This window comes from Nerophis ophidion, linkage group LG01 (genome assembly GCF_033978795.1).
Source record: "Nerophis ophidion isolate RoL-2023_Sa linkage group LG01, RoL_Noph_v1.0, whole genome shotgun sequence".
Classification (NCBI taxonomy): Eukaryota; Metazoa; Chordata; class Actinopteri; order Syngnathiformes; family Syngnathidae; genus Nerophis; species Nerophis ophidion.
The window spans coordinates 58,155,384-58,169,394 of record NC_084611.1 but is presented as its reverse complement, the minus strand read 5'-3'; the positions used below and the strand labels follow the sequence as shown (position 1 = coordinate 58,169,394).

The 14,011-nt window shown below is 42.3% G+C and overlaps 1 protein-coding gene across 1 annotated transcript in view; it reads right to left on the bottom strand.

The window, feature by feature from the left end:
• Positions 1 to 14,011, bottom strand: part of LOC133557524 (insulin-like growth factor-binding protein 4) — a 119,748-nt gene that overhangs the window by 6,307 nt on the left and 99,430 nt on the right. Inside the window, exon 3 of the mRNA XM_061908045.1 lies at positions 12,059 to 12,184. Within this exon, the coding sequence (XP_061764029.1) occupies positions 12,059 to 12,184 (126 nt within the window). The remainder of the gene's footprint in view (positions 1 to 12,058; positions 12,185 to 14,011) is intronic.

The window sequence follows — 14,011 nt, the reverse complement described above, 5'->3', positions numbered from 1 at the left end:
GACCACAGAATACCTTTCCACTTTGCATCAGTCCATCTTAGGTGAGCTCGGGCCCAGCCAAGCCGGTGGCGTTTCAGGATATTGTTGATCAATGGGTTTGGCTTTGCATAGTAAACTTTTAACTTGCACTTACAGATGTAGCGACCAACTATAGTTACTGACAGTGGTTTTATGAAGTGTTCGTGAGCCCATGTGGTGATATCCTTTACACACTGATGTCGGTTTTTGATGCAGTACCGCCTGAGGGATCAAAAGTCTGTAATATCATCGCTTAGGTGCAGTGATTTCTCCAGGTTGTCTGAACTTTTTGATGATTTTACGGACCGAAGATAGTAAAATCCCTAAATTCCTTGCAATAGCTCGTTGAGAAATGTTGTTCTAAAACTGTTTGACAATTTGCTTATAAAGTGGTGACCCTCACCCAATCCTTGTTTGTGAATTACTTAGCATTTCATGGAAGCTGTTTTTATACCCAATCATGGCACCTACCTGTTCCCAATTAGCCTGCACACCTGTGGGATGTTCCATATAAGTGTTTGATGAGCATTCCTCAACTTTATCAGTATTTATTGCCACATTCCCCAACTTCTTTGTCATGTGTTGCTGGCATCAAATTCTAAAGTTAATGATTACTTGCAAAAAACCAAATGTTTATCAGTTCTAACATCAAATATGTTGTCTTTGTAGCATATTCAACTAAATATGGGTTGAAAATGATTTGTAAATCATTGTATTCCGTTTATATTTACATCTAACACAATTTCCCAACTCATATGGAAGTGGGGTTTATATATATATATATATATATATATATATATATATATATATATATATATATATGTATATATATATAAACATACACACACATAACAATCCTCTACTCATGGTTGTATTTGAAAGTGCAATGCTTTGCAGCCAGTAGCACAGCCTTTGAAGGAGCATAGGTATGGGCAGCATCTATGAAATTTAATTTGCAGGAAAGGAGTGAGTTTAGGGTTGAATTGTCCATCCTTGTTCTATTCTCTGTCACTATTTTTCTACCCATGCTGAACACGCTCTCTGAAGATGCATTGGTGTGTGGCACGCACAAAACTGCCTTCATCAAATGCACCAGAGTCTGGAATATTCCATCTCTCCCTAGCATACCCCTTTCCCTTCGAGCTGTCCTGGATGAACTGAAATTTGTGTTTCCAATCATTTTGGAACTTCCAAGCGTACTTCTTACTTGTCATCCCCATGACTGTCCCTTCTTTGTTCTTCTGCTTCGTATCTGTTATGTTTTTGGACATTACTATTTGCCGTAGTTTCAAAGCAATGCATGATGGGAATCCGGATGTTGTGTGTCAGTTTATTCACGTGCCGGCTGGAATAAACACACGGTGAGAATTAGCTCCGTGCCTGCCTACTTTATGGGTCATAGACAAACTTATGGATAACGAAGACATATATAAAAGTCTCCTTCTTGTTGTGTGTGCAGTTGCACACTGAGCTCCAAAAGCCATAGATGTTATAACGTGACTGGGCCGGCATGCCGTTTATTTGGAGGAAAAATGGACGTGATGACAGGTTGTTCTCACTCAGGTCCGGGTGGAATCTGGGAGAAATTCGGGAGAAATGTTGTCTCGGGAGATTTCTGGGAGAGGCACTGAAATTTGGGAGTCTCCCGGAAAAATTCGGGAGGGTTGGCAAGTATGGTCTAAAGTGTTATTTTTTAGATTCAGTAACTCAGTTACTGTTACTCAAGGATGCGTTACCGCGTTATTTTACGTTGCTTTTTATGTAGTATCGGCTAGAAACAGAAGATCTGAGTGTGTTTTCCTGGAGAGTTGCAGTGTCGTCCTTCTGAATCTTCTTGTGTCACAACGGGGACAAGAGAAGAGGCGCTGGGTATGGGAGTGGGAAGGGGGGATATGAGGGGTCGTGTCAGTGTTCACTAACAACAGAGCCAAAGCCGAGTTTCTTAACATGGAGATATTCTCACCACTTTTCTTTTGTCGAGCACAAAGAAAAGAACATTTTAGTTAAATCTAAGTTAGATCCAAGACACACAAACAATACTGCCCAAAACAGCAATTCAAATCTGCTGACAAAGAGAGGCACAGACTCCGATGCCACTTCAGCTCCACTTAAGGATTTTAGCGGAGCTAGCCAGGACAACACTGATAGAGCCATTGCAGGGTTTGTGCTAGAAGACATGCAGGCTATTTCTACAGTGGCGTCACCCGCTTTCAGGCAGCTAATTAGCACGATAAAAAGCAAATGGCACGGGAAACATTTTCCACGTACCTGGACAGTGAGCACATAAACATGGAAAACAAGCTAAAGAAAACACTCCAAACTGCCTCTGCTCATCATTCAGCACTAAAGGTACACACACTCTGTCAATTCTCTTATATACTCTTTCATTCTAGACTTCTAGAATGTTTGATTATCACATCACTGTAAATGTATGGACTATAAAGATCACAAACATAAAGAGGGTGTGTTGTACCTAGACCACATTGCTTAGCAGAGTTCAGTAATGCAAATGCATGTCAAGTTGATCAACAGATTGTATTATTCTCCAGTGCAATAACAGTACTGAAATGAAGACTAAAAGGGCATTAATGGGAGCTTTAAAAAAGAAAAAGAAAAAAATAAGTAACTAAATAGTTACTTTTCACAGTAACGCATTACTTCTTAGTGTAAGAAACTGAGCAAGTAACTGAGTTACTTTTGAAATACAATAGATAGTAACTGTACCTAGCTACTGGTTTTCAGTCGCCCAGAGGGGGTCCCCACATCTGCGGTCCCCTTTAAAGTTTCTCAATGTATCTCATTGGGTTGAGTTTTTTCTTGCCCTTATGTGGGATCTGTGCCGAGGATGTCGCTGTGGATTGTGCAGCCCTTTGAGACTCTTGTGATTAAGGGCTATATAAATAAACTTTGATTGATTGATTGATTGATTGATTGATTGATTGATACAATGGTAACCAACATCACAGCAGCTCAGACGAGGCCCCGAACAATGTGGGTGGGGAGCCTTTCCACAGTGTCAGCCTGAAATGCGGTTGTCAGGGACAGACGCGGAAGGAGATTTTTACAACAAAGTTGTAAATCTTAGTGGTATGGGCTGGGGTTCATATTTCGTTGTTTGTTGCGTATCGCTTGATTGTAAAATATGCCGGTCGATAGGGGGCGTGACGTTCATATGTTGTCGATATTCAGTGTTTTATCGGTCATAGTTAATATTGTAAATCCCACATTCTATATTTTCATGTACATTGGAAAATATGTCGACCGAGAGGGGTCGTGGCGTTCATATGTTGTCAATATTCAGTGTTTTATCATTCATAGTTAATATCGTAAATTCCACATTCTATATTTTCATATTCATTGGAAAATATGTCAATCGAGAGGGGGTGTGATGTTCATAATGGTGTCAATATTAAGTGTTTTATCGTTCAGAGTTAAAATTGCAAATCCCACATTCTTTATTTTCATGTGCATTCTGGGTGTTTCATTCAGTAGACAAACTTTAAATCCCATTCCGTTTTTAGCTTTTAATCTCCATGGACCGCCACCTTGCCGTGGTGGAGAGCCTTGCGTGTTCCAATGAACCTAAGAGCAATGCCGTCGGGAGCTTCTGCTCCTGCCAGGTTTAACCATGGCGGTAAGGTCGAGGGGGAGGTTCCAGACAAAGTGCGGTCCAAAGACCTCAACGGTGGAAGTGGCGGAAGTTGACACTGCATGTCACAACGGCACTGAAGGCGGATGAAGGCTGCAACAGAGGGTGGTCTCCAATCGTCATGGATCCATGCCACTGGATGAAGGCCCCTCTCTGCCAAGGACCGTGTGGTGGCTGCAGGCGCATCAGTTTCCCCACGCTAAAACACGTCACGTCACGTGCAGGCGTCCTCCCGAATGGGAACCCATCCATTTTACATCCCGGATACTTCAAAGTCCTTTGGCGACCAGGAAGTGGTAACGGGGGCAGGACAGTGAAGTCTGCCAGTCCCTAGCCACAACCTGGCACACAGGCGGTGGGTGTTAGATTCAGTCGTTAAGCACATGGACTGAGGCGGAAGAGCTTCTCGGCAGCTGCACCCATGACTGAGCAGCCCTATTCAGGATCCACTCTGCTCACCCCAGTAGGGGAGGGGTTTAGAAAAGGTACCTTAAAAATAGCCTGCCTCGCAACATCCTGTCTAGAATACCGCATCCAGAGGGGTCACCACCACGCGGTCAGAAACAAAGAAAACACAAACTACAGATTGGAGCCTGGAACGTGAGAACCCTCAAGGACAACCAAGCCAGCGATCGACCTGAAAGGCGAACTGCCATCATCTCCAGAGAGATAAGGAAGTTCCAGATCGACATTGCAGCACTCTCCGAGACCCGACTGGCCGACGAAGGGCAGCTGAAGGAAGAAAAATGTGGATACACTTTCTTTTGGAAAGGAAAGCCTGCAAATGAGCCACGAATCCACAGTGTGGGTTTTGCTATTAAAAACTGCCTCATCAACCACCTCCATGAACTCCCTGTGGGCATCAACGAGTGCTTAATGACATTATGCCTTATACTTGCTAGCAGTCATATGGCCACGGTCGTTAGTGCCTATGCACCAACCCTTGATGCACGAGATGAGGTTAAGGAGACCTTTTATGCTGACCTGGACAAAGTTCTATCTGAAGTCCCCAAGGAGGACAAGTTAATCCTGCTCGGAGACTTCAACGCCAGAGTGGGACCAAACCACCACCTCTCGAGGGGTACGCTGGGGAGAGAAGGGATCGGAAATACAAACTCTAATGGCACACTACTGCTAACTAAGTGCTCGAAGCACAACCTGGTCATCACCAACACACTTTTCCGTCAGAAAACCAAGTTCAAAACATCATGGATGCACCCTCGCTCCAAAGTGTAGCATTTCATTGACTACGTCATTGTCTGCTCTAAAGACCGTCACAACGTCCTAAACAGCAGAGCAATGACCAGTGCAGACGACTGCTGGACCGACCACCGCCTCATTTGCTCCATCATGTCCATCTGCTTAATGCGTAAAAGACAGATGCAGAAAAGACAGTGCCGGCCAAGAATTAACATCGAGCTGTTGAGTGACACCACCTACCAACAACAGCTGCCGGAGGCCTTTAGCGCAGCGATGCCCAAACAGTACCCAGAGGATACGGAACCACACTGGAGCACACTTTCGACTGCCATAATGAAATCCTGCAAAAATATCCTTGGACTCAAAAAGCGGAGAAATCAAGACTGGTTTGATGAGAACGACACTGAGATCCAGGAATTAATTGACAACAAGCGGCAAGCTTTCATCACTTGGCAAAACGACATCCACTGCAAAGTGAAAAGAGTAGCCCACGCCAAAGCGAAAGCAGCTGTCCAAACACAGGTTAGGAAAATGAAGAACCAGTGGTGGACAAAGAAGGCTCTGGAGATCGAGCAGCTTGCTGACTCTGGGGACACGAGAGGCTTCTTCGATGCCACAAGAGCTGGATATGGTCCCAGCCACCGCTGCCTAACCCCACTTCGCTCAAAGGATGGTCTGCTGCTGCTGAAGGACAAGGACGCAATTTCAAACAGGTGGAAAGAACACTATGAGGACCTCTTAAACAGGGACACTATACCTGAGATGGAGTTGTTTGACCAACTCCCACAACAACCCACAGATGAAAGCCTGGGAGAACCACCTACCTTGGATGAGCTGCAGGATGCCATTGAGAAGATGAGGAACAACAAGGCTGCTGGGCCCTGCGGCATTCCAGCAGAGGTCCTGAAGAAAGGCGGACCCTATCTTACCAAGCACATCCATGCCCTGCTTCTCATATATGGGAAGAAGAGGAAATCCCACCACAGCTCAGAGATACCCTAATTGTCTCCATATTTAAGAAAGGAGACAAGGCAGACTGTGGGAATTACTGTGGCATCTCTCTCCTGTCCACCATAGGGAAAGTCCTCGCTCGGGTTTTGGCCAATAGACTCACACCGCTGTCAGAAAGTGTGCTTCCTGAGTCTCAGAGTGGATTTCGCCCAAGCAGAGGCACCACAGACATGATTTTCATCGCACGACAACTGCAAGAAAAATGCCGGGAACAAAAAAAATCACTATACATGGCCTTCATAGACCTCACCAAAGCCTTCGACTCGGTTAACCGTCAGGCCCTTTGGCTGGTTCTGTCCAAGATTGGCTGCCCAAACAAATACATCCGGATACTGAGACTACTGCATGATAACATGTCAGCCACAGTGATCAGTGGCAGTGGAGATTAAATGGAACCCTTAGACACAGGTGTAAAACAGGGGTGTGTCATCGCTCCAACACTATTCTCCATTTTTGTTGCTGCTATCCTTCACCTCACAAACATACAAACATACATCAGGCCCAGGGAGTCGAAATAATGTACAGAACCGACGGTCAACTCCTCAACATCAACCGTTTCAGGGCTAAAGGTCAAACCACCACCATATCCATCATGGAGCTGCAGTATGCAGACGATAATGCCCTCGTAGCCCTCTCAGAAGAGGACATACAGTGCACTCTGTCTGCCTTTTCGAAGGCATACAAACAGCTTGGTCTTGCCATCGATATAAAGAAAACCCAAATCTTCCACCAACCACCACCAAACAGTAGTGCGCCTGTCCTGCCGCCAAACCTCTCAATTGACAAAATCCGACAGGAAAATGTGGACCACTTCCCAAATCTCGGGAGCCTCCTGTCATCTAAAGCTGTCATTGACGATGAAAGTCACCACCGCCTCATGTGCCAGCGGGGCCTTCTCAAGGTTGAGGAAGTGAGTCTTCAAGAACCGTGACCTCCAAGCAAAGACCAAAATCCTGGTCTACAAAGCAGTCGTGCTCCCCACCCTTCTGTATGGGCCAGAAGCCTGGACCACCTACAGCAGGCACTTAAAGGCACTCGAGACCTACCATCATAGATGTCTCAAAAAAATCCTCAGGATCAGCCGGGAGGACGGACGCACCAACACCAGCGTCCTGGAGGAGGCTGGCTTGCCCACCATCACTGCCACGATTGCCCGAAACCAACTCAGATGGACTGGCCATGTAGTCCGCATGCCTGACTCTCGCCTCCCAAAACAAGTCCTTTATTCCCAGGTTGTTGAAGGGAAACGGGCCCCGGGAGGTCCAAAGAAGAGATTTAAGGATAACATCAAGGCAAACCTGACAAAGTGTCGCATAGACCTTAAGTCTTGGGAAGTCAAGGCAACAGACAGGACGATGTGGAGAAACCTTTTCCGTAAGGGTGCCGCTCAATAAAATGACGACCTCTGCCATGCTGCACAAGACAAGCACAGACTAAGAAAGGAAAGAGCATACACCAAACAGGCCCAACCCAAACCCACCACCACTACGTTTCCTTGTCCACATTGCCCCAGAATAATCGGGTCCAGAATCGGCCTCCACGCCCACCTGGAGACCTACAAGGACCAGGAAGGACGACAGTCATACTCGACCACGAGTGACCGCCGATGATGATGATGATGATTGTGAGGTTTTGTATTAGTGTTCCTAAAAATAGATTTACTGGTCCCAAGACACATTTTTTCTCTCTAAATTTGCTCCCCCCCGGCCCCGAGTGAAAATAATTACCCGGGCCTGGCGTCGATGGATTGAAGGAGACGTGGAGACAAAGCTGCAGAACTAGTAGCGTTGGGCGTCAGGATGTTCAAGCTTCACGTGAGCATGACGATAACCTGGTGCACCATTGATTGATTGAAATTTTTATTTGTAGATTTGCACAGTACAGTACATATTCCGTTCCATTGACCACTAAATGGTAACATCCAAATAAGTTTTTCAACTTGTTTAAGTCGGGGTCCACGTTAATCAATCATTGTAAGAGGCCACCGCGTTGGATGTGGGTGTTGGAACAGGGTTTTTGTTTTGTTGTCTGGCTATGCATGGTGCAATCATATGTGCGCAGCATGTATTAGTTATTGCTATTTTTTTTTTTTACTTTTACTTTTGTAGCTGTATGTAGAAATAGCCCTTTTGAAGTGTCAGCTGGTTGCATGAGCTCTGTACTCATTTTATGGTCATTTGTGTCCTTGTATTCTTTAATTTCTCCCGGCACGGTGGAACAGGGGTGAGTGCGTCTGCCTCACAATACGAGGGTGCTGAGTACTCCTGAGTTCAATCCCAGGCTCGGGATTTTTCTGTGTGGAGTTTGCATGTTCTGGTACTCTGGTTCGGGTACTCTGGCCTTCTCCCACCTCCAAAGACATGCACCTGGGGATAGGTTGATTGGCAACACTAAATTAGTCCTAGTGTGTGAATGTGAGTGTGAATGTTGTCTGTCTATCTGTGTTGGCCCTGCGATGAGGTGGCGACTTGTCCAGGGTGTACATCGCTTTCCGGCTGAATGCAGCTGAGATAGGCTCCAGCACCCCCCGCAACCTCAAAAGGGCAAGCTGTAGAAAATGAATGGATGTTTCATACCAAGATGGCACAACGGATGGCCGCCATGGTACTGTGCTCTCATCGTTGTGTTTTTCCTTGTTTCTTGCATTGAACAAAGATAAAGATACCAAGTCGCATTGTCCCGATACCAATATTTCGGTCCGGATCCCGAAATGTATTTTGATACTTTCTGGTACTTTTCTAAATAAAGGAGACCACAAAAAAGGCATTTTTGGCTGTATTTTAACAAAAGATCTTACGGTACATTAATCATATGTTTCTTAATCGCAAGTTTGTCTTTAAATAAAATAGTGAACATACAAAGCAACATGTCTTTTAGTAGTAAGTAAAATCTGAAAAGCCGAACATTTTAGTTTCCCGTCGGGGATTAATAAAGTATTTCTGATTCTGATTCTGATTCTGTAAGCAAACAAAGGCTCTTAATTGAGCTGCTGACGTATACAGTAACATATTGTGTCATTTGAAATTCTATTATTTCGTCAAAATTATTAAGGACAAGTGGTAGAAAAATAATTAATAATCTATTTTTTCATTTATTGTTAATATCTGGTTACTTTCTCTTTTAACATGTTCTATCCACACTTCTGTTAAAATGTAATAATCACTTATTCTTCTGTTGTTTGATACTTTATGTTAGTTTTAGATGACACCACAAAGTCAACTTGTTTTTCCTTTTTTACTGGCACTTTCAGCGGCAAAGGGGTCATATCTACGTCAACGGCACATCTACACGTGTACGTCGAAAACACATTTGCAGTCTGTTGCCAACACATCAATGTCTACAAAAATTCATGTCGCCAACACATCTATTTCAGGATCAATCATGTTTTTATCATTATATAATTTTATATACACACATATATATATACACACAAACACACACACATACAAACACACACACATACACACACACATAATATATATATATATATATATATATATATATATATATATATATATACATTTACATCCATCCATCCATCCATCCATTTCCTTCCGCTTATTCCCTTTCGGGGTCGCGGGGGGCGCTGGCGCCTATCTCAGCTACAATCGGGCGGAAGGCAGGGTACACCCTGGACAAGTCGCCACCTCATCGCAGGACCAACACAGATAGACAGACAACATTCACACTCACATTCACACACTAGGGCCAATTTAGTGTTGCCAATCAACCTATCCCCAGGTGCATGTCTTTATATATATATATATATATATATATATATATATATATATATATATATATATATATATATATATATATATATATATATATATATAATAGATATTAGGGCTGTGGGAAAAAATCGATTCGAATCCGAATCGAATTGTTTTTGTTTTGCGATTCAGAATCGATTCTAATTTTAAAAAATCATTTTTTTTTTTTAAATTTTATTTTTTTTTTTTTAATCAATCCAACAACCACTACACAGGAATACCATAACAATGCAATCCAATTCCAAAACCAAACCTGACCCGGCAACACTCAGAACTGCAATATACAGAGCAACTGAGAGGAGACACAAACACGACACAGAACAAACCAAAAGCGGTGGAACAAAAATTTATATTATCAACAACAGTATCAATATTAGTTATAATTTCAGCATAGCAGTGATTAAAAATCCCTTATTGACATTATCATTAGACATTTATTAAAACTTAAAAAAAAAGTGTCACAGTGGCTTACACTTGCATCGCATCTCATAAGCTTGACAACACTCTGTATCCAATATTTTCACAAAGATAAAATAAGTCATATTTTTGGTTCAATTCATAATTAAAATAAATGTATATTATTGCAATCGGTTGATAAAACATTGTCCTGTACAATTATAAAAGCTTTTTACAAAAATCTACTACTCTGCTTGCATGTCAGCAGACTGGGGTAGATCCTGCTGAAATCCTATGTATTGAATGAATATAGAATCCTTTTGAATCGGAAAAAAAAATCGTTTTTGAATCGAGAATCGAATCGAATCGAAAAAATCGATATACTATCGAATCGTGACCCCAAGAATCGATATTGAATCGAATCGTGGGACACCCAAAGATTCACAGCACCAATATATATATATATATATATATACATACTGTGTGTATATATATATATATATATATATATATATATATATAAATATATATATATATATATATATATATATGTATATATATATATATATACATATAAATAACCCGTTCATGAATGAGTATATCCGATCAGCCACCCTGTTCAATGGAGAAGTCTGATCTACAAAATTTGCAGGCAGCATATCCCTTCCCCTTCGAGCTGTCCTGGATTAACTGAAATTATTTTTTCCAATCATTTTGGAACTTGCAAGCGTACTTTTTCTTACTCGTCATCGCAATGTCTCTTTGTCGTTCTTCTGCTTATGTTTATGGACATTACGGCTTGCTGTAGTTTTAAAACAATGCATGATGGGAATCCGGATGTTGTGTGTCGGTGTATTAACGTGCCGGCTGGAATAAACACACGCTGAGAAATAGCTCCGTGCCGGCCTACTTTATGGGTTATAGATAAAGTTATGGATAACGGAGACATATATAAAGTCTCTTTTACAGGTGAGAGAGGACGCTGAAGGCAGTGCCTTTAAGGCACGCCCCCAATATTGTTGTCCAATCGGAAATTGGGAGAAATTCAGGAGGGGCACTGAAATTCTGGAGTTTCCCAGGAAATTCGGGAGGGTTGGCAAGTATGATTATCAGAGTAAGAGTTGAAAAACATTATTGTAGGTCTTTTAAAAAAAGTAAGTTGACAACATCAAGCACATATTCCGTTGAATGGGCTACACGGTTTATTAGCTGCAGAGTTTATTAGCTGCAGAGTTTATTTATTAAAATTTATTGATCAATGTATAAAGTGTTTTGTTCAAATCCCTGTTTGTTCTGTCTGAGCTTCCCACAACACAAGCGTCATGTGGAGACATTTATGTTTCTTTAGCGGTGCACTTTTACGAAGCCTTAAAGGCCAGTTAACAACGCTGCAACTCTTCCATAAAATGATCTAAGTTGTCCCTCGTGACCCCGAGCTTTACTTCCCAATAGTTTCTAAGAGTCAACAGATTTCTCAGAATTTCTGCAGACAGCAATACTTGAATCAAGTTGCACAATAAATCAGTCTCTCCAGGACTTGTGCCTTTTATTGAGCTCAGCTTTTATCTCTCGGGCTGTGATTGCGTGCAATCTTATCTCTCCTTTTACTCTGTCCCGTATCTCTTATCTGCATAGTTGCCGAATCTTGGGAATGTGGAATGACAAAATAAAAGAAACAACACTCAAAAGCTAATTGCATTCATCGTCGAATATGCCGCGTAGCCGCCTGCATTTTTATTCATCGTGCAACTATTTATTTCTTAAAGTGAATAATTTTTCATTTGACCATAAAAAAAAACAAGGGCTTAGTGAGCTCAAAGGAGTGTCTACTTGGACGCGTTTGTGTTGATCTTGCATTCATAAGGCTCTCCAACTTAATCCGCTGCAGGCATGTTTTGTATTTGGATTCAGAGACCTCTGATGTTGTTTGAAAGGACTGATTTCAAGTACAAACATCAGCATTTTTGGTCTTAGATTAATAACAGAGGACTGCGTGCATAAAGTCACATACCTGCTTAGCATGGAAATCTCCATTCTTGTCACAGTTGGGAATGGGAATGGTGAAGAGATCATCATGTGTGCGGGAATTCGATGCCAATCTGTCCAGTGCTCGCTGTAGCTCAGCACGGCAGGGTGCCTAAAGAGAATAATTGACGGTGAGGATTCAACTCAGAACATTGGAATCTTTGAACAAAAACCCAAAACCGGTGAAGTTGGCACGTTGTGTAAATAAAAACAGAAAACAATGATTTGCAAATGCTTTTCAATTTATATTCAATTGAATTGACTGAAAAGACAAGATATTTAATGAGAATTTAATGGCAGCAACACATTGCAAAAAAGTTGGCACAGAGGCATTTTACCGTTGTGTTACATGGCCTTTCCTTTTAACAACACTCAGTAAGCTTTTGGGAACTGAGAACAGCAATTTTTGAAGCTTTTCAGGTGGAATTATTTCCCATTCTTGCTTGATGTACAGTTTAAGTTGTCGTATTTTAGGCTTCATAATGTGCCACACATTTTCAATGGGAGACAGGTCTGGACTACAGGCAGGCCAGTCTAGTAACCGCACTCTTTTACTATGAAGCCACGCTGTTGTAACATGTGGCTTGGCATTGTCTTGCTGAAATTAGCAGGGGCATCCATTAAAAAGACGTTGCTTGGATGACAACATATATTGCTCCAAAACCTGTATGGAGCTTTCAGCATTAATGGTGCCTTCACAGATTTGTAAGTTACCCATGTCTTGGGCACTAATTTTTTTGATTGATTGATTGATAGAAACTGTGTTCGTAGATTGCACAGTACAGTACATATTCCGTACAATTGACCACTAAATGGTAACACCCCAATAAGTTTTTCAACTTGTTTAAGTCGGGGTCCACGTCAATTAATTCATGGTACAAATATATACTATCAGCATAATACAGTCACCACACAAGTTAATCATCATAGTATGTACATTGAATTATTTACATTATTTACAATCCGGGGGGTGGGATGAGGCGCTTTGGTTGATATCAGTACTTCAGTCATCAACAATTGCATGAACAGAGACATGGACATTGAAACATGGGATATGAATGGAGGAGGGTATTAGTAAAGGGTTGAAGTTGCCTGGAGGTGTTGTTTTAGAGCGGTTTTGAAGGAGGATAGAGATGCACTTATTTTTACACCTGTTGGGAGTGCATTCCACATTGATGTGGCATAGAAAGAGTATGAGTTAAGACCTTTGTTAGATCGGAATCTGGGTTTAACATGGTTTGTGGAGCTCCCCCTGGTGTTGTGGTTATGGCGGTCATTAGTGTTAAGAAAGTAGTTTGACATGTATTTCGGTATCAGGGAGGTGTAGCAGATTTTATAGACTAGGCTCAGTGCAAGTTGTTTTACTCTGTCCTCCATCCTGAGGCAGCCCACTTTGGAGAAGTGGGTTGGAGTGAGGTGTGATCTGGAGTGGAGGTCTAAAAGTAACCGGAATAGCTTGTTCTGGGATGTTTGGAGTCTAGATTTGAGGGTTTTGGAGGGGCTGGGGTACCAGGAGGTGCAAGCGTAATCGAAAAAGCGTTGAATGAGAGTTCCCGCTAGAATCTTCAAGGTACTTTTGTTGAACAGAGAGGAGATTCTGTAGAGGAATCTCGTTCTTTGGTTGACCTTTTTGATTACCTTGGTTGCCATTTTATCACAGGAAAGGTTGGCTTCTAGAATGGAACCTAGGTATGTGATCTCATCTTTCCTGGTGATAACAATGTCACCCACTTTTATAGTGAAGTCACTGACTTTCTTAAGGTTAATATGGGACCCAAATAGGATGGATTCCGTTTTACCTAAGTGTATGGATAGCTTGTTGTCAGCGAGCCAGGTTAGATATTAAGGAGTTCAGCAGTGAGGACTTGTTCCACCTGTGACTTGTCCTTGTCGGATACCAGCAGGGCCGAGTCATCCGCAAACAAGAACAATTCACAGT